Consider the following 26,308-nt stretch of genomic DNA (forward strand, 5'->3'; position numbering starts at 1 on the left):
GTCCTTAAAAATGGGTGTTTAGCGTTTTTCGCCATAATAGCAAGTTTTATCAAAAAATTACCTTATAAAGAGTCGTATATCGTAAAATTACTCTAATCGTTACGTAAAATTACGATTCAGCGACAATTCAGCGGTTTTAAAATTATATAGGTAGTTGCAAACAGTCGAAGTATTTTGTCTGACGAGATATTTTATTAGCAACACTGTCATCCTTCAGTTAATATCTGTCAAAACATAGTCATTCATTTTCAGTGATAATTTATATGATAACATTTGTAATTGACGCCACATATTTTAAATTTATTCCAGTTTACATTCACAATACTTCAGACTGAAGTTACAAATAATTTAGTTTTCGTGTAAAATGCTGCGTGATTTTCCCTTTTTATTGTAAATTTTAGTAATTAGACCAGACGCAGTTTTGAAACTAAAGAAAATGGTGACACCGGTTAGAGATACATTCCTTTACTTCGCCTATGGCAGTAACTTGTTAAAGAAAAGGATTCACATTAATAATCCATCGGCAATATTTTTAGGCATTGGGCGACTTGATGTGAGTATTTGATTAACTTAGTCAATATACACATAAACGTTTATCAGCTGATTACTAACATTTTGTCTTTTTACAAAATTACTGTTATCTTTTAAATTTATATTTGGCTTATCTACATGATGCATTGATTTTCATTGGTGTAATTCAATATATAAAATTCTAACAATTTGCGGTGTGAAATCTTATTAGTTAAATTGAATTAGTTTCTAAAAATATATACATCTTGCATAAATAGATATAATACTCACTATCCTCCTTTTGTCTAAGATCTATTTAGTCTTCTCCTTAAATGATTTCCTGTTTTTAAAATGTAATGGAATCAATCTTTCAAAACATTAAGCACACAATCAAACTGCTTTAATTACACACATTTTGGATCATGTAAAAGGTGTAATTCTATTGCAGGACCATCAACTAGACTTCATAAAGTACTCCGACCATTGGAGGGGAGCATCTGCTACAATTGTACCAACAAAGAGCCACCATGTGTGGGGAGCTGTTTGGAGAGTACATAACAAAGATCTCCAAAGTTTAGATTGGTAATTTGAGTTTTGTTCATTCAACCATACCATACATGGTACATGGCTTACAATGAAGTGGCACCGAGAACCATTTAACCATTTCATTTTATTTTAGGCAAGAAGGTGTGGAAACAAATTGGTATTTCCCAAAGACTGTCAAAGTTGTAACACCTGATGGGGCTGATCTTGAATGCCGTACATACCAGCAGACCATCAACCCTCCTCCTCGGGCTGAAGGGGAGGAGATACCACACGACAGGAGACCATCTATTACTTATTTAAACTGCATTTTAACTGGTGCTATTGAATGTAATTTACCTAAAGAGTACATAGAAATATTGAAGAAAATCCCTCATAATGGACAACAGGCTTCCCCAAAATTGATAGAAAAATTAGACTTGCCAACTTCTATTAATGAATAATCTTAAAAAATGATTTGTATGTATATAAGATGGATTATGTAAAAAAGTTTATGTTTTTTATATTTAAATATGCATTGTATATTTGTTGTGCACCTCCTTTGAAATTAAATATTGTTTGTAAAAAATAAATAAATTGACAGACAAAATTATAGTGTCATTATTTTTTATATCATGGCATGATGGAGTCTACCACAACAGAACCTAGCACAACATTATTTTTTGCATATGGGAGCCATATGTTCACAGTGAGAAATGAATTAGATAATATTAGAGCTGAATTTGTTTCCATCGCACGTTTGGATGTATGTTACTATACTTTACCATTTTTTTATTTATTTTTACAGACATTAATTTAAAAAAATTATGTATAGAATTACAGATTGGATTTCATCAGATATTCAAAGTTTTGGGGCGGACCACAGGCTACAGTGGTGCCCACAGCAAATGCTCAGGTCTGGGGTGTCATTTGGAGAGTCAACAAAGATGATATAGAAATTGTTGATGAGTAAGTATCATTTAAGTTATTTAATAAATTCCTATATTTTTATTAGAATTAAATAATTTTGTTTATCTGCAGGAACAAACAAGTCCATCTCAAAAGATATTATGTTACTTATACTGAAGTGAACACTCCTCACATGGGTAAATTCGTTTGTCGGGTTTATATACAGAAAATTAGTCCGCTGCCCCGAGGAGATAATGATGACATACCTGTGGAGCGATGGCCCTCGCGTTCTTATAAAAAAGTAATGATTCTTGGTGCAATTGAACACAACCTACCATATTACTACATTCGCAACTTAAAGAAACTGAAGCACAATGGAGAGTTTGGCTGCTACAGAATGGCCAAACTATTGAAATTATTTACAACCAGGGAACCTTGCACATGCACACCGTATGATCCAAGACGACCCAGGATATTGAATATGAAAAAGTTGAGAGAGAAGAAGAATGTTAAATAATTTATATCATTTTAGTTGTGAATTAAAAACTCTTCAAATTGAAAAATCAATTTTTATTCTTGAGATATTTATAGACCTTGTTCCTTAATTGGTACAAAATATATTTAAACAAGGGGCATTTTAGGATACATCGATATTCAAAACTATACTTGGCTAATTTCTGTAACTTTTTATTAATATAAATATTAAAATTATTGTTAATAGGTACTCGGTTCTCGTTAAATTAAATATAAAAATTATACACTATCTCAATCGTTTGGTGAAATTGTATCTAAATTGAGCATAAAGCACAACGCTACCCCGACACCACCCATCCGATACGATCCGATATACGAACACAACACAACACAATCACTCGAGGAACACATCATTTGGAAATTATTTTATCAGTCAATAATTTACGAATAACATAATTACTAAGAATGAGGTAACGTAACTGCCTTACTAGGTGGAAATCACAATAAATAGTAAATACTGATAAAGATAAGAGCGTAAGTAACAAAGGTAATTAATTAGTGAAGGCCGAAGGTAACGCTGTGTAGAGGCAACGTTGTGGGAGGCGCCCCGCCTCGCCCCGCCCCGCCCGCCGGCTGTACGGCCCCAATCATAACCTTATCATTAACTATTAACAAAAATAAAACATGTTACATTTTCACAAATTTGAGCAAAAGGCACTATGCAATTTACTTAATTAAAACATTTGGATTTACAACTTTGAAAAACAATTAAAAAATCGAAAGTTTATAAGTGGCTATCGAGAAAAAAATCCATGCAGCGTGCCTTGAGCCCGGAAACACCGCGTCTCGCTATCCATACTCAATCCACGATTACCAACCTATGTCATATTGCAGGCTACGGATTCATATAATTAACTATGATTACAATGCTTGTGAAATATGATTCTGTATATTGACGGAATTTCAACGGGATAAATACAATATTGTTCCAGCACTTCCAAATATGTTTGCGCGTGTGATGACACTGCACCGAGACAGCGCGGCCTCGTGCTCACCGCACATCATCGAGCTCGCATTCCATTGAAGGCTGGACTTTTGAAGGCACTCGTTTATACCCTTATACGATAATAATAACATTATATTTATACCCACATTAGACCCGGATTCAATCACGAAGCGGGATCTAATGCTTTAGGACTCGTGTGTATTGCTTTCTAATTTTGGTTGGCTATATTTATGTAACATGTATTATGTAGCTAATGTTGTATATTTTACATATATGACGCGATAAGTTAATTTAATAATTGTTTTAATATAATTATATAAAACAGCATAACATGTAAAAGTCACTTGGAGCATAATATGGGTCGCGCTTATCGACAACGTGGACGTTTTTACATTTTAATATCAGTTACGTCGTCGTCAGGTACTGTGCGATCTCGTTGCGACGTCGTTACGACATCGTTACGTCGGCCAATAATATATATTACATTATTACTAATAAGGAAATATATAACAATGATGCAAACAAATGTTCCGCACATTACAACAACACTCGATGCATGCGACGGCTTTCATTATTCAATAATTACATTAAGTAAGGTTAAATCACATGAAATAATAAATAATATTATATCTAGTGTAAGTTAACGTCTGCGCTGCACGATCTCAATGTACTAACAATATACAACTATGTTACAATAGTTCATTATCTATTGTCTTATAATTGATATAGAACACATTGTTTCAACGTTATTCTTGGAAATCACTTCGATATGATTGCGATCGAATTATTATTTATTTAAATTATTTATTATTATAAAATAAAGGTAATTTAAGTCATTCTAAATCATTAATATAATATTTGAATGCTCTATTTCAGCTCAATTACGATTTTATGTTATATTTTGAATATTGACAATTAACAATTTTATATAAAAATCGAAGTCGATCAACGTCAATGAAACGGACAATGAGTATTATAAATATACAAATATATTTGTTATAACATAAAGCTGCGCGAGCGACGAACTCGTGGCCGCAACATAATGTTCGCGACAACTACACAATTTTTACAGACGAATTCGCCGCTCGCGTGTAACCGAGCGCGCTGCAACAGAACACCGCCGGTTATATTTATTTATAACGAGAAATTAATATAATTTGTACACAATCTTATCGCTAAATCTATACACACTTTACACCTTACATTGTAAACTTAACAATAATAGGCTGCGGTCATAAATGACTTTCGATACAACTATATTACTGAGGTACACTATATAGGATCCACGTCGATATATCGACTTTATTATACAGCAACGGCGGAAATGTTCTTGTCCTTGATATGAAAGTGAACCTTCGTAGGTGGAACCGCCGCCACCTCTCACCACCTTTCACCATCTCTTACACCTCCTCGCTTCTAAATGCAACTCTCGTGCTTTCAATGTCATAAATGCACATTCAATTTTGAACAAGCACAAGCAGCATTGTATATTAACGTTATCTCTTCGTATTCGTATATTTTAAACGATATGTTTCATCTGAGTGTGTCATATGTAAAAAAACATAAATACATATTATTACTTCAAAAGTAATCATTTAAGTAAAAAAGTCTATGTAGTTTATACATATGTTATTAAGTGAATTTACAACTATATTACATAAAAGAATAATTTAATGAAACTCATTTCATATTTGATGCGGGCAATTTTATACAAAATATCGAACCAGCTCCGATGATCCATTGTGGTTTACTTACGATATTTTTCTTAATGTTTTTGTATTATTTTGTATAGTTCAATGTCAAAGAGGTGGTATATCTGTGAGATGTGGAGAGGTTCACGCGGCGGCCCATCGCGGGATCGAATCGAGCATACGAAATAAATAATACAAGGCGAACAATTCACTAGCTACGCTTACAACTAGGATTCGAAGAGCGCGGCGCACTGACTCGCCGGCCTGAGGTAGATAAGAGGCGCTGCCATTGAGCGCCCACCGCCCACCGCCTACCGCCCATCGCCCACCGGGCGTCGCCCACAGACACACAGGCAGCAGCCAGTGTCCCCCCTAGGCTAGAGGCGGGGCGGGGGCTAGCAGCCGGTGGTGTCGTCGAGGGGGTCCAGGGGGTCGAGGGGGTCGTGCAGCACGCCGTTGGGCCCCTTGTGCGCGCGCGCGGGCTGCAGCGGCTGCGCGGCGGCGTCGTCGTCCGCGCGCGAGTGCAGCGAGGAGAGCTCGCGCACCCACGTGGCCAAGCGCCCCGACACCCCGAACAGGTTGGAGCCCGAGCCCGTCGCCACCGCGCCCACGTTCACCTCCGCGCACTCCGCCTCCTCCTCTGCACACGTCACAACATTACATTGCAATACATCAACATTTCTCAACAATATTTATATTTTATCATATTGTAATTATCTATGGAATCAGTCTCATTTTTTAGATTATTATAAATAAAATTCTAGTGTGATGCTAACTATTGATAATATAAAATAAGTAATGGCGATTGCAGTATTGATGCAAACTACTAAAAGAGTAACATTGAACTAAATGTTACTACATTTTTACTATTCTCTATATTTATTTTATACTCCAAAAGCGTTATATTCGCTAAATTGTTACCAAACTAAATACAGCTAACTGCTGGCCGACATACTAAAAAGCTTCTAATAACCTAACAAGTGTAATCTAATAGTAAATAGTCAACTTTACTAGCGGCATAAATAAAATCAACTTCGACTACGGTCTTACGATGTAAATGTAAATAAAATACAGTAGCAGTAGCGATGTACTTTTGGTAAGTCAGGAAATGATAACAAGGTGCGTCCAGTACGTAGGTATGTAGGTAGGAACATGCACACGCTACTTACGGGCGTCAGCGCGCCGCACACACCTCGCCCGCTGCCACCAACACACAATCATGTTATACTTTGTTGTTATCATTTACTGAATACCAACACACGAATACACTAATTTTACTTTACATTGTATCCACTTGATTATCTAAGTTATACTGTTTCAAAGAGCTAACAAATTTTTATTTTTATAGATAATTTTTAAAGTGGATGTTTTGCAAACTACCTTCACAAAATATATTTTTTATCGGTAAATACTTTACACATTTTGTGTAATATTTGTTTGTAACATTATTACCTAAGTACACTTATCTTGAAGTTAATAATTAACAGTAAATTTATTTGTGTTGACTTTATATTAATAGTTTAACTTTTGAAACTGTTTTCAAATAGTAACCTTACAAGTGGAAGAAAGTATAAAACTAAAGTTCTCTGTTTATCAAAAATAGAAACATATGTATTCAAAAACAAATAAAAACTAACGATTTAAAACTAATTAATATAACAAGTAAGTATAGTGTGCGAAGATAGAAAATAATAGAGAAAAAAAGGAAATGTTTGTCTGTAGTGAGTTTGCATGTATATGCAGGGATGGGGTGGGGGTAGATACTGACCGACAGTGGTGCGCTGGAGGGCGTACATCTCCTGTCCCTGCGGCGAATGGAAGAAGGAGCGGTGGCGGAAGTATGGCTGGGCGTTGGGCGCGAGGTCCGCCACCAGCTGCAGGAAGGAGGGGCGCGTGGCAGGGCGGTGCGCCCAGCAGGCGCGCATCAGCTCGTACAGCCGGTCCGGGCAGTGCTCCGGCCGCTCCATCACCCCGCCCTCCACCACGTACCGCACCACTTGCTCGTTTGATAAACCCTACAACACACATTACACCTGTTATTTAACACGTTCAATGCCACTAGCACAGTCGAGTTTACTCTTATGTGGAGTACTGTCAGTACCTGATAGGGCTGCATCGCGAGCGTCGCCATCTCCCATAACACGACACCGTAACTCCACACGTCACTGTTACTTGAAAACACCTGCAATATAATTTTACAACGTATATAAGAAAAAGAATGTGACTTTATACAGTTTATGTGAATAATTTCTGTATTAAATAATTACTGACCCCGTCCTTGAGACTCTCCGGGCTCATCCACCGCACGGGCAGCAGACCCTTAGTGCCCTTGCGGTAGTAGTCGGTCTCGTAGATGTCGCGCGTCATACCAAAGTCGCCGACCTTGACGGTGAGGTCGCCGGCGACCATGCAGTTGCGCGCCGCCAGGTCGCGGTGCACGTACTTCTTGGCGGCCAGGTACGCCATGCCGTCCGCTATCTCTATAGCCATCTGCAATACAAAATACTCCTATATCGTCATGCTTTTAAATTTTTGGTCAAAACTATATCACTCAGGTCGCGAGCCATTGCTTTTAATATGGCAATGACCCCATATACAATGTCGCAGCCAAGAATATGGTAAGAAATGCAATTATGAGGACAATGGCATAGTAAAAAAGGGGTTTTGTAGGTGGGTCTGTGGGTGCACCTGTAGTATGTTCTGTAGCGTGGGCGGGGCGCCGTCGTCCTTCTTGGGCAGGGAGGAGTCAGAGTCTGGGCGGTGCGAGCGCAGGTAGGTCTTGAGGTCGCCGCACTCCATCAGCTCCATGACGACGAGCGTGGGCTGTCCGCGCGACACTACGCCCAGCAGCCGCACCACGTGGTACGTGTCGAACGCCTTCATTACCGATGCCTCGTTCAGAAACTCGATACGCTCCCTGCACACACAATAGTTAAGTCAATTCGATATCTGCTTTTTTTAAATAGTCAATAATATAAAAAAATGCAAGTAATATCGTAATAAAATAAATAACTAAGAAAAAACTCTACCTGTCAGTGGCATGTTCATTGACAGTTTTCACAGCGCATCGAGTATCCGGTTTACCTTTTTCTATGTTCTTAGCAATGCCTTCATATACCTGAAAATATTAAAAAAAAATATAATATAATTTAGTTCCACGTCATTTAATCATTCCAAATAGTTGTATTTAGTCAATACGTTTGTCTATGCTTATAGATTTATGTTTCTCTTACCATTCCGAAGGATCCCTGTCCCAGTTCCCGTATGAACTCGATGCTGGACCTTGGCAGCTCCCACTCGTCGGGCACGTATACAGTGGACACGTACTCTGGGTTGACGGTGGCGAAGAGTTTGTTGCCCTCGGGCGAGGGTAGTGCTCGGCGAGCGTACCACGCCCCGCCCGCCAGCATCACCAGCAGCAGCGCGCCCGCCGCCACCCCCCACGCCCACATGAACCCTTTCTCTGAGTCACGGTCCTATCAACAATACGCACATTTTTTTAACTAAATAGCTAGAAATAGAAGTAGTAAAGTCAAATTACAGATTAAAAAAATATTTTAAGGTTTAAAAACATTGATTTTAGTAATTAAATAAATTCAAACATGTCCTAACATTGATATAGGAATGACACGCTTTTGAGTTGCAGTTTCAGCCGGTGTCTGATATCCGACGTCTTCCAAATAAAACATAAATATTTGTTAGCTTGTATTTTTAACAAACGCCACAATTGGCGTGTGCGTTTGTGAATAATTGGTACGTATATGTACCGGTATGTACGCGTAGACGTGTGCGGAGACGTTGCCGGCGCCGCTGACGGTGACGGGCGTGACGCGCACGCTGTAGTTGCCGGGAGCCATGTTGCGCAGCGTGTACCCGCGCCCGTTCGCCTCGTAGTCCGTCGCCGTGATGCAACGCTGCAGGCCCACGTCCTGCGCCTAAAAAACGCACACACTTCAAGTAATTATATTAACTAATGTTGCTGAGGGCTGCGAAAATAAGGATCCAAATATATGGATACTCTTGGAAAGACTTTAGAAATAATAATACTAATCAGGCGTCTTACCTGATTGTTGTCCACAATTCGCGAATGCTGCACGAAGTAAGCTATTGCGAATCCGTTCGGGTTCTCTGGCGGCTTCCAAGTTACATTCAGTTCCGGCAGCGTCTTGTTCGATGTTATCACTTCCACACGGACATCCTGAACTACGTCGGCGTTTGCTGCGGACAACACGAAGAGAATTTTAATTATATTACGATTACAATCAGCTACGACTTAATTGGTCACACGTTTACTATTGGCATCATTCTATTTGCGAAATTAGAGTATCAAAACCTGTAGAAAAACATGTTGTGTCTAGTTCTTTATTTAAAAAAAATGAAAAAAATGTATTTTTCAGTGCAAATCTCAGTTTAAGTCATAATAACTCGTATAGCCTCATGTTTTCAGACCGTATGCTATGAAAACATGCGCTTCTCCACTCTTAAAGTCCCTGTCTAAACAATTTAAGTACTTACGCAACTCTAGCGTCCGGAAGGTGTTGAACGTGCGTCCGGAGCACCAGGTCTTGTCGTAGTTATCCTCGGGCTCGTAGTCCTGCTTCTGCCTGCAGGCCCACAGGTTCACGGTGTACCAGGTGTAGTGCCGCATCTCCTCCACCACCAGTGATCGCGCGCTGCCATCCAGCTCGAAGTACAGTGACTTTACGTATCCTGTTCGTGTTATAATAGTTTCTTTTTAAAAGATTATAATTTGGCTTCCGGCACACAGACTTATTAGACTGAACGGAGAAATACTTAAACTTGACGAGTGTCTGTGTGATCGGGGTTTTTTTCGCGGACTATTTATGCAGCAGCTAATGCTGTTATGGACTCTACCGCTGTTAAAAAGATGTCAAATACTGTTTGTTGTCAAGTATTAAATCGCCAATCGTCAGTTTGTCAAGATATCGATATTGTTTACTTCTGTGTATTTTATAAGTAAATCTTGAACAAAAAAATATTTACCTTCATATGTGTGGATTAGTAGGAGATACACGTTTGTAAATTAGATATTTTTATGAACCTTTAGAATTATGACACATTTTAATATGTTAGTATAATAAAGCCACAAAAAAGCAGACAATGAAAACTCTGAATTCGCCACATTCAGTTACATAGAAATTTAACATTAACACCATCCTAGCCCACTTTTACAAAGAAAACATGCAAAGCTATGGATGATTAACAGAAAAAAGGTACAAGTAAATTATTTCATACAATCTGTTGACCGCGACTTCGTCCGTGGGGAATTAAAAAAAAATCTAGCAATAAATTACGCCTATAGTACTCAGGGATAGTGTAACAGTGACAGAATCGGTTCAATACTTTCGGAACTATTATATGCATACGAACAATCAAATCTTTCTTTCTTTATAGTATTAGTATAGATTTATTCTCCTTAGATCTTATACTAAGATCCCTGAGTGCGGTGGTTAGATTAGTAAATTTTAAAACGTGCAATATTTATGAAAGCCATGCTGTAACCGCTGTGCGCGGTGTCAAATATAACCTGTTGTATTGTCCTTAATGATGCAAGCTTTAGACTGGATGCCACCGCATTTGACTGAAATGACAATGACGAGGGGTATCTGATGAGGGTAATGATAAAAGCGTAATGAGGGTAAGCAGAGACAATATTAGCTAAGAAATTGCGTTTACATTAGTGAGGTGATGTAGCGAGATAGGCCACTTATCATATTGGATATGTTACCTTCAGTGTCAGTAGAGTTGTAATACTTCAAGCCTTGCTTCGGTTTGTTATAACCGCTCAAGATGACCAACATGCTGTTTATTTCTTTCTCTATAGCTCGTTTCACTTTTCCCCCACCGGATTTTGGAGTTTTAACTTTTTCATTACGTATGTAAACCTGAAAAAGAAAAAAAAATGTTAGTCACAAATTTATACAAATTGGTATATTTTAGAAGTTAGATATGTTATGTTCTTACATGGTTCTGTATAAAGTTCTCAAAGTCGATGCTGTCGATGCGCTCCTGCTCCGCGCGCGATGTGAACCGCTCGTTGGGTGGCGGGGCGCATGCGCAGGTGCCGCCCACCTCCCCCGCACCCTTCGCCCCCGCCTCGCCCTCCGCGCCCCCACCGCCCCCACTCCCCGCGCCCTCGCCCTCCGGCACGTCCTCGTTGCGCACAGTTATCATGTTGGATAGCGCGCTCGCTGTACAAAGTTACGTATGGTTAAAACCAAGAATATATTTTCTTCTTTGTTCTATCGATATGGTTTAGTAACTTCTGATGTGCTGCGTAGCAAATATGCAAGGGATAGATACGTAAGAGACGTCCATGTATTCGCGCAGTCAAAAAACGACTGACAACAAAAGAAGGATTGTAGATTATTGCCTTCTTTTGGTGTTTTCTTTCGAGCGGCGATCGTGTTTTTATAGTATAATACGACGGCAACAATGTTTTAAGAGTTATTTTACTACTGTAAAAGTTAAAGGTTTTTTTCTACGAATTAAAGCAAATTAAGTTATCGTAAGCACATTAGTAGTGACATAGTACTTACGATTACTGCAGTAGTTGAGGTTATCAGCGAGTATGGTGCGCCTGTTGTAACTGTTGGCTTGTATCTCGACGTGGTAGAGGGATATGGTGCCGTTGGGTAACGCGGGCGGCTGCCACTTTATCTGCACGGAATGCGGCGTGCGCAACTCCACTGTCAGACCTAGCGGTGGGCTGGGATCTGCAATAAAAATACATTAGAAAAACTCATTTCCTCAGTATTATTGAAATCTAACGTTATAAAAGAAAGTGGTGTTAGTTACAATATTTATAAGTCAAAACCGGGAAATACAATTTCGCTGAAAATTGGTGGATAAGTAGCTTAGAACCAAGAGACGGATGTAGGATACTTCTTATCCGGTTTCCGTGGGCTATTTTAATTTCGCGCGGATAGAGTCGCCGGCAGCAACTAGTATCAAATAAAAACAAGCTACTCTCAGAAGGTTTTTTTAAATTAGTGACATGGTTGCAAGATAATTCAAACTCAAATGTTAAAAAATTAATTTGGTAACCTAATATAGTAGCTATAATCGCCTATAAATTCTGCAACTCCAAGTAGAGTTTTGTGTGCAAATTATAAAAAAGATGCTTACAGTCAGGCAGAGTTTTGAAGTATATGATGGGGCTCTGCGCGCCCTTCTTGTCCTGCTTGGTGGTGTAGGTCTTGACGTACGCGGCGTACCGCTTGAAGGGCACGAGGGGGGAGATGGGAGAGAAGAAGGGCTGCATGTCCTCGCAGGGGTCACGTAGCCCGTTCTTTGCGATGGTCGTCGTCTTGGTGTCGGTGAACCGCGTGTTGTCCATCGGTATGTCTTTCACACTCCACCTGGTAAAAAAAAATAACATATTCTTACAAATGTTAAATAAATAAATTTAAAAAAAAATCTCCAGAACGGCTATTTCGCTAATTTCGCTGAAATTTGGCATAGATGTAGGAATTAGGCTGGAAGAAGAAATATGCTTATAATAAAGTTTTTAATTCCGAGTGGACGGAATCACGGGCGACAGCTAGTCTTATATTTTTCAATATTGAATTAAATTGGAATCCTTGGAAACTTTTTTTTATGTTCAACATTTTAAAGAGCAGGAGGGTAGGCAAAGATGGACTTTTATTTAGTTATATCTTTTTTGCTATTTAAAAAAAAATAAACAAAATGTTATCTAACGTGTCGGAGCAGGCATCACGTTGTCCGTAGAGCGTGACGTTGTGTTCAGCAGCAATGTAGTAGATGGAGTATCCGAGGATGTTGCGGATGTCCATGGCGCAGTACATTTTCCATGTGAGGAGCGCCGCGCGCTGCTTCAGCGTGCTCACCTTCAGCTCCAGCACGTCTTGGAAACCTGAAAACAGGCAATGAAAGCCGATCATTAGCCATGGATAACCGTGGGCTGTTACTACCGAAACATCTGATGTAGACTAAGCTAATGACACCTTCGATAGCTTAGTCTAAAAATAGCTAAACAGAATGTAGATAAAAACAGATTTCTACAACAGCTAGTGTATCAGAATTACAGTAGAAACAGTAGATTGTGATTGAATCCTTTAAAAAAATTATCGGTTAAGATGACTAAATGCCAATTACGTAATTATAACCGGTACTAGTGCATATGTTACTTACAAGATGCCTGATCACCGTTGCTCTCAGCGGAGACCTCAATGGTGTCGAAAGTGGAGATAGGATCGCGCGTCATGTTCTTCAGCTCTAGGATGTGATTGTAGCAGAGCTTAGAGTTGAAATGGATGTACAGCTTCCCCCGCATTATCTCTATCGGCTTGTGCACCGACCAGTCCCACAACATCTCCAGGTTAGGATTATTTGAGATGTACAAGCTTGGTGTTCTATAACAATAATAACTTTGTCAATACTTTGAAGGTGCAAGGTAAATTTGATGAGGGTTGAGACATAAAATTACACGTAACAATTTCAGCCAATGAGATATCAAATCGTTGGTACTCAGGGGTTAGCCACTTGACGTTTAATAAGTAGGTCCTAGATTCGATCCCGCTATGTACCACCAACATTCTTACGGTGAAGGAATCGTGATCCAACCTGCACATATCTGCAAATAAATTCAAAGATATACGTGAAGCAACCTGCACTGGGCTAGCATGGTTGACTATTTCCTAGTCACCTGTGTTCGGGTAAGGTCGGACTTCCTTAGTGGGGTGTAGTGAGCAGATGATGATGAAATATGCAAGGGTACTGTTGTGTGACATTACAGACTCACTTGGCATCGGTGTTGTGTCCGCCGATGCGGCGCAGCTTCTTGAGGAACATGAGCGAGACGAGCGGGTATGAGCGTACCACCTTCAGGCTGCCGTCGATCTCGCGGATCTCACCCAGGGAAGATTCCAGGACCGATATCGTGTTACCTGCGTATAGACAATACAACAAGATAAAACAAGTAACATGGTTGATGTATAATATTCAACATTGGAACAGTCTTCCAGAAAGTACTGAACGGCATATGAAAGTAATTTTTAGCGACAAAAGTTCACTTAGTTCTTAGCTATTTGTACAGTCGAGAACGTTTATGCATCCGGACGTACCTTTCCAAGTCTATAAAATGTCATTTAACAATACAATAAGGTCGAAAACATATCATAGCTTGCTAAATTATAGCCCTATAGTTGTCACATTGCGAGAAGTAGTAAAGATGTTAATATTTGTAAGTGTTTTGAATATAAAGTGAGTGTATATGCGTGTATGTGTACTTGCCGCCGCTAGCTCTGAGCGTGATCTCCAGCGTGCCCTTGATGCGCGTGCAGCCGCGGAAGTGCTCGGCGGCGGCCACGGAGTCGACGCGCCCGCCGTTGCACTCGCGCACGCAGCCCGCCGGCAAGCACGGCTTGCATGTCCCGTTGTGCACGTCGCCCACCTGTACACACAAAATATCATACAATTTATACTATCTTTATGGTAAACATAGAAAAATAATTCATTATTGAAGTTGTTGACATAACGAATGGATAAAGCAATAAATTACTGTTATTTGTTTTCCTTATTGTTTGGCATGTTTTTTAATTAAATTAAATGATGCCGTTTTTTTAATAGCATTAAAAGTCTAATTTAATAACGTTAGCATTAAATTAAATCACTTTATACCTAAATTGAAAAAATATATAAACATTTTTTTTTGTTTTGTAATGTATGTTTCAAATAGTATTCGAAATGTTTGTTTTTAAATATTGTGTATGAGATGTGAAGTTTGGTACCTCCATATAGTCATTGGGGCACATGTAGACGCATGTGTTGTTGAGGATCTTGTAGGCGCGGATGTTGGGCGGCGGCTGGTTGGATTCGGCGGGCTGCGGCGGCGGCATCGCGCGACACTCCTGCTCCGTCACGCAGCGCCGCGACAGCTACACACAGGGTAGAACACAATTAATAATAAAAATCCATCAAAAGTACTCTTTTCTACATAAAAACTTTCAACAAACAATACAATGTTTCATATCAATACTGATTTCAATGCATAAGCGTTGTTAGGTTAGGTTTTGTGTTTAGGTTAGTTATCAGTTGTAGTTACCCGGTACGTGTTGGCGGGGCAGGAGGTGACGCAGGTGCGGTTCTCGCCGTACCCGAGCGAGTAGTTGGCGCAGACGTGGCAGTCGCGGGCTAACGGTCCGTCGCAGCCGCCGAGGCAGGTCGCGTTGCAGCACGTGCCGTTGCGCGTGCACGCGCGCCCCCCGCATGCACTCGGACATGCTAATTACGTAATTACAATGAACAATCGCACTCTATGTAAAGAACATTAATACTGTACTAAAATACTGCTCTTGTTTTTCTACAAAGGTTAAAGTTTGCCACAATTTCCGGTCGTTGGTCATTCTCCTCTAAGTAATACGACCGAAATTAATATTTGATCTATTTTAGCTTATCGGATATAATGTTATTTATACAGACAGATGTAACACGACAGTAGTTCTGCGTTTGGTTGGTTGTATGGCATCTCGCAAAATACATATTTTTTATATTAATAAGCTTACTCTTTTGGCAGTGCTGGTTGTCCCAACAGAGCGGTCGACCGGAGTTGTCTGTGGGGCATTGAGAGTCTCTCTGGCCATCCTCCTTGTGCCCCTGCGGGCTGGGGCAGAGGCCGCAAAGGCGGGTGTCGTAGTTCGACTACATAACATAACAACCTAAGATTAAAACATTCTACATTCTATCATCAATATTAATACTCTTTATAACATAAAATACTGTATTTATGTATGTGTGATTATGTACATTCTTTTCACTTTTATGGATAACAAATTTTCGTTTACCAAAATATTACTATTAACTCAATAACCTGTGTAAATTATAGATTCAAAAATAATTTTAATTCAGAATGTATACTGTTATAACGATATATGAAGTAGATTTTCATGTTTAATCGGTCCCAATAGTGCGCTATGCACCTGCAATATACAAACTAAAGTTCGAGCTTTTTTGCTAGAAATTAGTTTTTATGTGCAAATTCAAATTATGCGACACGAGGCACGAACGACCGATTGCAATTGCTGTATTGTGTGCGACTGATGTTATCGTTTCTTGGTATTAGCTATGTTTGTATTTGAGCAATGTGTTATAACTATTTCTGTTGAATGTAAGTTAATTTTTTCCATATTGTTATTCGTTTGTATACCTTTAGTCTTAATAAAACTACATATGTATTGTTAACTAGATCACAAAGCACAATTTAAGGTAGGTTTTTCTGATTATTACATAGGCGTAAAAATATCCAAATAGATGGGGCTACCGTTGTCCGATTATCATCATGAAACGGCCGCTACGGCATGTGGTCAATAACAACGTCACTGCGGTTTCCCGCCATTATAAGCTTGCGAATAACTCGTTGGGGCGCGGCCCCAGTGATGTTTTTATCGCAAGATACACTTTCCAACGCTTCAAATTTTTATTCATATGCCTAGATCATATTTGTTTTTAATAAATAAGGAATAAAGGAATTATATTTATAGAAATTAGGGATTAAGAACAAACATCTTGATCGTTAATTCCTATATAAATATGTCTGTACCAATAAATTGTATTAGGATTGATTAAAGTAAGACAAATAGCGAAGGCAACTCAAAGATAGGAGTTTTATTTCACCTCAACAGTTTATGATTTATGTTGAGAAAAGTCTTCAATTTCATTTCTTTATAATAAGAGGTTTAGATAAATAAGTAATCATCTGTATGATGTTTATGTGTAAAAAATGTATGAATGAGAACTGCCCCACCTTACCCGGATCAAGATGTTGTCGTCGCCGTCCGCCACGATGCGCGACCAGTCCACGGTGTTGGTGTAGCAGAGCTGGTCGTTCTGCTGGATGCGCACGCCGCCGCGCTCCACACGTGTCAGCGACCGCAACCCCAACGACTGCGGGCACACGACATTTTATTACATAACACATTCACGAACATAAGTCACAGAGATATGAAGACATGGTGTTTCTTGCGTTGTGGTCTTCTTTTGTCTTTATAGTTCTACGGTAGGTAAATAATTAATCACCTCAAGATCCTGACAATCGAAGACAACAATGGCGTAATCCTTGAATAATTGCATGCCGCGCACCACCGACAGGTTGGGGAACAGGTTGCCGAGGTTGCGCACGCCCATCAACCTGCAAATTAAATCATTGTGTGACCGTCCAATTAAATACTAATTCAAATCAGTTTCTTTAGTTTGGATCTACTTCATTTACCCACGTCATTAACTAGCTATGACTAAAGGTGAATTTTACCTGTATATCGTAATGTATCCTGTAACTTCTCTTAGTTCGGGGAAGCTCATGTTGTCGTAAGCATTGGAGGAGGGGTGCTCAATGACCACGATGCTGAGATGGCCCTCGATCACCCGACAGCCGCGCAACTTCATCATCTGGTCCGCATTGTTGCGTATGTCTAGTGACGGGCATACTGAAAGGAAATAAAACAAAAAATATATATTATAACAACACACCAAATAATATTGTCAATATTGGATACACTGATACTTTGAGAGGCCGAATTCCATCGAATCAAAAATTTGCTTTTTCAGTCAAAAACAAACATTATTACATAATATTTTTAGCATGATTTGGGTTTAATACTTGATGATAAATTAACGTTAAAAATATTTTGAAAGCACTATTTGTTATAAAGTATTTGAAACGCGTAGGAATGAAACTTCAAAGGAACATCGTCATTTACTAACGGTCCCCCATTGCAACATTATTTCTTGGAAAAACATATTATAAAATTATAGTACCGCTATTAAGACTTTCAAGAGTTTTTCGGTGTATTATAATCATACTTCTAGTGCTTATTTTTAAGTATAAATTAACTACTTCTCAAAATTTAAAACTTCATCTTTACGCTTTCTCGTCAAACAAATATTTTTACAAATTCTTCACTTCAGTTATCAGTTTAATATTACATATGATATTGTTGTTTTTCAAAGCGCGAAACCATAACAAAATATGAAATGATCAATCATTGTGTTTACGAGCTGGGCGTAAATGGGTCCTCGCGAGCAGACGATCGTCCGCCTCACATCAGGCACGCGCCGGCACGTTCCACAATTACAAATGATTATTTTGTTATCCCCTTCGTGCGCACTCGATTATTCGCTAATGATCTCCCGCATAGCAATTGTTGGGGGACCACATGCGAGCTTACTGCTACTGTTAATTCTTCTCTAACTTAAGAACTTATGTAAGCATTTTATTAAGTGTTTTTCAAATTATTTTAAATTAATTGGCTTCAACATAAAACGAAAAAAATTAAGATTTTAAATGGACTTAGCGTGTCTGAAGTCATTAGGTCCATATCAGTAATACGTTAGCCATGAAAACACTATGCATAAGATAGTATCCATATTTCAAGCACTAATAAATAACTAAAATTAGTATTACTGATAACATCGATATTAAAATATTCAGAAAATTTTTACTTGTTTAAAAGTACAGTCATCGCTCTGTATTACATTTAATAATTACACAAGCGATAAAAAAAAGCAAGCAGAAGTAGAACACAATAACATTACCAAGTTATTTTCCTAACAATCTTAATGTCAACATTTGTATTAGGAATTCGAGTAGTACAAGGTAAAGGGAGTGAGGTACGAGGCAAGGTCATCCTACTGCGTAGTATCGGAAGTGCGCTTCTACGCCGTACGCAGTACGCACAACACAGTGCGTCCATAGAGAAAACATTAGCGCATGCGCGTTGCGCGCCGCCGCCGTGCCGTTCGTTTGCAAACCACGCGGCTATTACTTAAAATGGCCGCCGAAGTAAACAATAAACTCTTCGTTTCTTAAGCATTCGTTGCCAGTAATTAACTATATTTATTTCAACAAATAACAAAAGAGCCGTAATTAATTAAACTTAATTAACAGTGATTAAATTATAACATTGTATTTTTGCGGAATAATTTAATTCTATATTGTACCTAACTGAAATTCTCACAGCGGAAACTTTAAGAACATGTGAATAATATGTACAAGATTTTTCGTAGTAGAAATTGACGGTAATATTTTACCGTCATTGAAAAGAGTGCGCCGGCTGCCCACAACAATTATTTTCTTCAGACAAGTCACAGTTTTGTGCAGCGCTGTGCAATGCAAATGAACTCAGCCGCATAGCGCAGACCCCCCCTCTTCGCGCGTACCCCCTCACCCTCGTTTGCTACACTTGAGCTAGTATTTATAGGCAGCGTAATGTTTTTGTTATTTTAGTATAGTATTCGGGACAGGTAAGGGTTACGACTGAGATATTTTTTAAACTTAATTTTAATATGCTCTTGACGTGGTGTATCTTTGTTTATTATATTTATCAATGTAGTATCTATATTATACATCGTAAGAGTAGAGCAATAGAGCCACAACATAAAACAGACTAACTAAATTTAAAAGACTATAGTTCAGTGTTCAGTTCGTATGTCACAATATCGATAAAAACATCCATTTCTCGGTGTAAGATTGTACTGCAAACACACAATATATCGAGCGGGGGTCGCGGCGTCACCCCGCCAGCCCGCCACGCCTTACTACGTCGCTACTACAGCCTCCGCGCCGCCCGCCAGCACTCCCCGCCGCCCGCCTTTGTACCACGCTACCAGCCCCGACGCCAAATCAAACGGTTGCCTGTCGTAAAAGCGCAAATTCGTATAACACCAGAACGGGCTTAAAAGTTCAAGGCGACGTGAGAACGAGCAAGTCGTGTTATGGTACGAGAGCCGGCTCTTTATTAATGGTTGACGCCGCGTAGCTTTTACGTTTACGATAATTTAGTAAAATTATAGTCATTGAGCTCCCTCGCCTGATGCTCGCCGGATAAACAGGTTGCGTCATTACAAGTACAGTATGCAATAATGCATTCACTTCGGCTTCGTACATCACGGACGAGTAATTAAGGTAGGTATTTTCTTTTTCTGTTCCACTCCCATTGTTTACTATCACAAATGGATCTAACGTGCTGAGTTTAGATATTTATTTACGCTTTGTCGGCGTGTTTTAAAAATGAAATCTCACGGCCCTCGTCTACTAATGGGCCAGTTAGAGGTACCAAAACCATTTGGCCGCACTAAAGTTAATTATGGACGATAAAGCCATTATTTACGTTAGAAGAACCGTATAATTTTGTTTCGATGCGAAATCATTGTGATTAACTCAATAACTGCATATTTCCAACAACAACACAACCATTATGTACAAATACAAGGAAGCAATAATGCTATTTCTTGAAGGTCATAGTTTTCTTGCGTAAATATTAACATTGTAATTTCATACCTTTTGTACCGTTTTATCGATTGAATTATGTACTTTATTATAATACAGTGGTTTTGGTGATGCAATCTACACCTCCAAGTTCCATCCCCGCCATGTACCATTACCAGTAAAAGCTGACGACAGAGTGCGACTGTCTTTTAGACATTTATACATTGGGGACTCTGTGAGATAAGAGTCGCCATATAACTGGAGTGTTTGTTACGTAAGCGGCGCGCTCTATCCATCAATGCGTACAAAATAGTCCGGTGTGCCATTGCGGCATAAGCGGCGGCGGCGGCGGTGCAGGCGCAGCTCTATTTCTGATGTCGGGCGTGACTCAGTTGCACTTTCACTGCAAATAGAGGCGCGCTCGTCTGGCGTTCATTGGCGTTATTCCATTGCATAAGGTTCGAGGAGTGCAGTGCCGCCCACGTCTGGCGGCCCGAGGCAAGCCGTCCGCACGGACCCGGATATCCGGCTCGCGGAGACGTCGCCGCATACTATGACAAATCTCCCGGATTCAATTTGATTTATTTTATTGTCACCCAGTCCATCCGCGTAGTAAGTAAAGAACGCTTAAAAATATTCGTTCAAATCAAACAAAGAGTCATATGCACATAAGTTACAATTTCTTTTTTTATCCATGAGTATATAGTAGGATTCTCTTTTAAAATGGTCAAATTTCATATTTTAAAATATAACTTGCACAATGCTTGTAAATGTTGAAGACATATGTTTCTGTTGTTACAGTATGCTGTAATTGCTTTAATAGTTAAGTTGCAAGATGTGCATCGGTTGAAGGTCAAATAGTCAAGGCAGGCAATAAGCAAAGGAGTTGAAGATGACAAACGCGTGTTGCAGACACGCGGCGTAGTCCAGGGCCACGCTGATTTATGTTTCCGGTCGCTGAATGAAGATATCAATGGCCGTTGCCGCTCGCACCGCACCGCGCCGACCACGTTACGTTTGTTGTTGTCGATGTTCATTCACATGCCCCGCGCCCGCGCCCACTCCCGCCCGGCACGTACGACCAATGTAAATTACCTACGTTATATTTTTTTCCCAACATCCGCCCGCAAACGCGGCGTCGCTCACGCCGAGCGGTCGAAAAACCGTTACCTGTCAAATGTAGTAACAGTTACCTGAAATAACTTTAAATTCATATAATGATTTTATTTCTTATTCAAATTATACTGATACAATGCGACGTTAAAAACATAACTAATAAGAAAGGCAATAATAAAAATATTCACGTGTGATTAGCAGACGAATATGAGGTAAGTTTTTTTGCATATTTTTACACATCCTTTTCTTTTTAAATACGATATTTTATAAAAGATAAGGAGGTGACTTCGATTTTTAATCAACTTAAGCATTCAGTCAGGTCCAATCTCACAGCAAATACATTTTGTAGTACGAATATTGTTTGTAGTCATTATGCAGGTATGTGGAGTTACAGGAAACATAAAACACTCACGGGCAGTATAAATAGTTATCATAAAAACAATGTAAACTGCTTTAGAATTTTTATAGAACAAAGGACCGTACAAACGTTACATATTTACTCTAAATAACTTAAAGTAATATCTCGAAGTTATGTATGAGTTATTAAAATGTAGCTATGAAGATGCAATATTTTACGCCTTAAAAGAGCAGAATCATATTGAAATATTTTAACATCCGAAGCACACTTTTCAGCAAACTTGTTGACGATGGATGAATGTATCGATATTATGCGAACAACTAAGCTGAGAAACTTGCAAACTATTTTTATACATAGCAAGAAATAAACAACTCAGAAGTAATAAAATTGTTGGATAAATAAATTATAATAATTACTGGTACAATCAACAATAAACAGTTGTTGTTTCTCATTACAGTGCTAATAATAAAGTCATCGTCATAATGTTTTAGCAATTTGTCTATTAAATGTATTGGAATGATAAATCATCATGGTCGGCGACTATAATGTTTTAAAAACTAGATATGGCCAGCGGGTGATTACGAAAGTTTGTTTTGATCGGCTGAAGGCACGCGGCCAATTAAAACGTCAAATACATAATAGTTGTAGATGTGGGTATCGGCGTAAGTAGTGTTGGAATGGTACTGCGTAGCAAAACAGGTTACGCAATGTCCGGCGGCGAGTGTTCGTGTCGCGTCGCCGCAGACCGATCACGGAACAACTAGGTACGGACTAAAGAAAATTTTCCTTACAACGCTTTTCGCTCGAAGATATCCTGTACTTTGTATTGTGATACTCCTTTATTTTATACTAGATTTCAACCGTGATTGTATCCGCACAGAATTAAAGACTCAGAAGTCTGTGTTCTTCCAAACTATGCTTTACATCTATGCAAAATTTTAGCAAGATCCGTTAAGCCTTTCTGAAGATACGTAATGAAAACATCCATTTATCTATACTTTTGCATTTAAAATAAGAAAAATGATCTGTACAGATCTGTACAAATAATTTTTACTAAAAGTGTCTAAGATCATTTTAATTGTGTCATTGTTTTAGGAATTCGAAATGTATAAAAATGTTTTCTAGTACAAATATGTACGATTTAATTTGATGTGTGTGAAGTGTGAACGTAAGGGCATACATAAATTGGCAGTGAACGAGATTCGCGTTAACCGGCTCGTGTTTGTGCCACGGCAAATCCGCACGCACTTCCACGAATCCATTAAAATTCAACTGATCACTTCGGAAAGTTATAGATCATTGATCTATTGATTCTAGAAACTTCTATAAGGACAGAATTAATAGACCTATTAGATTTTCTTATACATCACGTTAGCTTAAGAATATTTTTAACCAACTATAATTTATTGTTTTCACGATAGCTTTGGGCAAATTTGGGCTTATTTAGAATATGTCTCGTGTACGCTTCATAATACACTAGTAAACAATTTCACCATTAATAAATATCTCTATAATTTTTTATACACATTGGGAAAAAAACAAATCTGAACTTTAATTCGTATATTTCATATCAAAGTATTACAATCACTGTTCGTCAAGGTCCATTAAAAATAAATTAAAGGTGTTCGAATGTTAACATAGCTTGGGATAACCAAGGCCGGGCCAATGCAACGCCGTGACTGGCTTTCACTTGTACTTTCTTTTGTTCATTTTGATAATTGAGTGTCGATCAAGAGCTCGTTAAATGTATTGATGTAAACCGCGTCGGCTCTCTCACTGAGGCGTCTCGTTTAAAAAAAAATGCTTTATGTTCTGTTGAGGATTAACCAAGTGTACACACTGTATGATACTTAAATATATCTTAAACCAAAAATTATAGAATCATATTCTAATTTGGGGTCCAATATGTCAACAATCGCATTCCACTGATTTATTTAATGTCCCTTTGTTAAATTTAGGTCTAGTTTAGATGTGTCTTTTGTGAAAAAGTAGTTTCTAATATAAATGTGAAAAGTAAGATGGGTGGATGGATCGATGAATGTTCTTAAAGATATCTCAAGAATGGCTTAACGGGTCTAAATGAAATTTGACACAGATGTAGTACATAGTCTGAAAGAACACATAGGCTACATATAAAGTTTTTTTTAATTCCACGAGGACGTTGTCGAGGGCAAAAGCTAGTACAACATATGGACGTAAATAGCAGTCATGTTATTAACTATATTACATGCGTTTAAAATTCTCCATTATTATAATATAGGAATAAATTGTGTTTTGGATCATTTAACTTGAGATAACATTGTAAATATAACATAAATCCAATAGGTACAGTCAAAGTTGGTACATTTAGCCGTGTGTAATGTAATCAGAAGCGATACATTTGTAACGGCACCATTGTCACAGCATTGAACTGAAATCAAATTATCGTTCAGCTTTATTGAAATAATGGACGGTATCGCATAGCAACTTGCTTATATTAAAAAGTCACACAACAAGCATTGATACGGTTGTCGACTAACTGAGGAAAATTTTTACATATCACAATGGAATGATTTCAAATATATACTTTTGACTTCTCATTGAACAAAAGAAGACCTGAAGGGTCTGAGAATCTTGGTTGAATATATAACAGTAACAAATGATGATACCAGGTATTTGTGGATTTAATCTAACTATAATAAAAATATCGCTTTACGTGTATACCAGATGACTATTCAGATTTGTTTGATAATATTCATTACATTAACATGACGTCTTATAATTTTTCTTTTATATCATGTGGTGGCAAACGAGCGGGGGGCCACCTGAAATCGCTGAAATCGCGAAATAACCGTTGCCCATAGACATACGCAATTGCATATGCGTTGCCTACCTTTAATCGACGGAGGAGAGAATGCTTTCCATGCATCCTCTCATCCGGAAAGTCTACTTCCAATTTCCATCCTTTCCTTATAAGAAAAAGGGCGCGAAGGGAAAGAGAACTAAATTAGGCCTCCGGGATGCACACTCTTCAAACGAAACGCGGAATTGCTTCCACTTGACGCCTGTCTTCTTTGTGGCCATGGTATTTCACCAGACGAGCCGGGCCAATTCGTGCGAAAATATTAAAGCGGACTCTACCACTGTTAAATGTCTAATAACATGATAATAGAAAATAAACTGTGATAAAAAGCAAATAAACCTCCAAACTAGCATTTAAACAAATTTTAATACAAGTTTATATTTAACTCGACAGAAATAAGAAGCCGCTAGTTTAAATAGCTCTAAAAATAGAACTCATTTAGAAAAATGTAAAAAAACATACAATATACAAGAGTCTTTAAAAACAAGATAATCACCTACTATTTAAGAGTAAATAATAAACTAAAATTATTTGACGAAATAATATTTGTTAAATATTTGAAATGTAAATGTTCTAACAATAGTGGACATACACGAATATATGCAAATACTAAGAAACAATCACGCGACAGAGTTTGATCAATTATTAAGACGTTCCACAAATTGAAGCTGGTGATTTCATTCCTCCTACATCGATGACGTCAAAATTATTAAATTAATATAAGATACTAGCTGTCGCCCGCGACTCCGTCCGCGCGGGATTAAAAATAGATGTTGACCGATTCTCAGACCTACTCAATATGCTCACTAAATTTCATGAGAATCGGACAAGCCGTTTCGGAGGAGTACGGGAACAAAAATTGTGACACGAGAATTTTATATATAAGATAATGAACAATCTGTAATAAATAACATACAACATTTAAGCAAAATCTATGCATTAACATTTACGATACACGTTAGGTAACAGAATCGGATAAGATGGCTTAAAGTTAGCGAATTATGGTAATATCGTAATAAAGAAGAAAAGGTTCCGCGGGATTCGGGTCACGATCGTAAAGGGAGCCAACTTCGTGTCGATGTACTAATGGAAAACTGGTCACGAAAGAACTAAGCGTTGTCGTCGAGACAGGACCTTAAAAAATGTGCCACAACTACATAAAACATGTTTTATGAAATTACATTGCTATTCCTCGGTTATGTTATTATATTGTTCATCACAAAGATCAATATAATGTTTTACAAATTTATATAATAAACTGAGATTTTATTATAGTGTAGTGATTGTCATGATGCCTATCCTCTGCCTCAATTCAAAGTCAAACTATACTCCTCATAAACTATGAATATCATGACATCAAACTTCACGAAAAAACCCAAGCACTTTTTTAATATTGACAATGATCGGGCAGCATTTCGTAGTACTGATAGAATTTATCAGTTTTCCATGTTGGAAATCAATCAAGAAACGTAAAGGGTAGGTAATTTTAAACTAGCTGAATCACGAATAGACCAGTCTGTAAAAAAGAGCGCCGCTAACAAAAAATACCGTAACCATGAAATAGGTATACAAGAAGGCTGTGTAAGATTAGAGGCTTTCCGTCGGACATTTATTCGGAGAATGTAATAAAAGTAGC

The 26,308-nt window shown here is 38.4% G+C and overlaps 3 protein-coding genes across 3 annotated transcripts in view; 2 read left to right on the forward strand and 1 right to left on the reverse strand.

The window, feature by feature from the left end:
* Positions 1-315: 315 nt before the first annotated feature.
* Positions 316-1,638, forward strand: LOC106124283 (gamma-glutamylcyclotransferase-like). Its single transcript, NM_001312848.1, is given in 3 exon segments — positions 316-553; positions 959-1,092; positions 1,190-1,638. Coding segments are annotated over 3 exon segments (558 nt in total). The 5' UTR covers positions 316-436; the 3' UTR covers positions 1,497-1,638.
* A 13-nt stretch (positions 1,639-1,651) lies between these two features.
* On the forward strand, positions 1,652-2,473 carry LOC106124282 (gamma-glutamylcyclotransferase-like). The gene is made up of 3 exons (XM_013320776.1): positions 1,652-1,798; positions 1,868-2,001; positions 2,074-2,473. The coding sequence occupies exons 1-3, from the start codon at positions 1,673-1,675 to the stop codon at positions 2,456-2,458; spliced, it is 645 nt and encodes a 214-aa protein (XP_013176230.1). The 5' UTR covers positions 1,652-1,672; the 3' UTR covers positions 2,459-2,473.
* A 1,919-nt stretch (positions 2,474-4,392) lies between these two features.
* The window catches only part of InR (insulin receptor), a 56,094-nt gene continuing 34,178 nt past the window's right edge, over positions 4,393-26,308 (reverse strand). The window contains exons 3-26 of the mRNA XM_013320773.1: positions 17,402-17,576; positions 17,170-17,281; positions 16,903-17,037; positions 15,660-15,795; positions 15,200-15,378; positions 14,886-15,032; positions 14,389-14,548; positions 13,898-14,042; positions 13,288-13,508; positions 12,835-13,009; positions 12,262-12,494; positions 11,673-11,849; positions 11,098-11,324; positions 10,862-11,018; positions 9,628-9,822; positions 9,176-9,330; positions 8,880-9,047; positions 8,346-8,588; positions 8,142-8,230; positions 7,801-8,029; positions 7,384-7,602; positions 7,214-7,294; positions 6,881-7,127; positions 4,393-5,752 (exon numbers count right to left, since the gene is read on the reverse strand). Coding sequence (XP_013176227.1) covers positions 5,508-5,752; positions 6,881-7,127; positions 7,214-7,294; positions 7,384-7,602; positions 7,801-8,029; positions 8,142-8,230; positions 8,346-8,588; positions 8,880-9,047; positions 9,176-9,330; positions 9,628-9,822; positions 10,862-11,018; positions 11,098-11,324; positions 11,673-11,849; positions 12,262-12,494; positions 12,835-13,009; positions 13,288-13,508; positions 13,898-14,042; positions 14,389-14,548; positions 14,886-15,032; positions 15,200-15,378; positions 15,660-15,795; positions 16,903-17,037; positions 17,170-17,281; positions 17,402-17,576 — 4,250 coding nt within the window. The 3' untranslated portion in view covers positions 4,393-5,507. The remainder of the gene's footprint in view (positions 5,753-6,880; positions 7,128-7,213; positions 7,295-7,383; positions 7,603-7,800; positions 8,030-8,141; positions 8,231-8,345; positions 8,589-8,879; positions 9,048-9,175; positions 9,331-9,627; positions 9,823-10,861; positions 11,019-11,097; positions 11,325-11,672; positions 11,850-12,261; positions 12,495-12,834; positions 13,010-13,287; positions 13,509-13,897; positions 14,043-14,388; positions 14,549-14,885; positions 15,033-15,199; positions 15,379-15,659; positions 15,796-16,902; positions 17,038-17,169; positions 17,282-17,401; positions 17,577-26,308) is intronic.

The sequence above is a fragment of the Papilio xuthus genome, unplaced genomic scaffold (genome assembly GCF_000836235.2).
Source record: "Papilio xuthus unplaced genomic scaffold, Pxut_1.1 DF825946.1, whole genome shotgun sequence".
Classification (NCBI taxonomy): domain Eukaryota; kingdom Metazoa; phylum Arthropoda; class Insecta; order Lepidoptera; family Papilionidae; genus Papilio; species Papilio xuthus.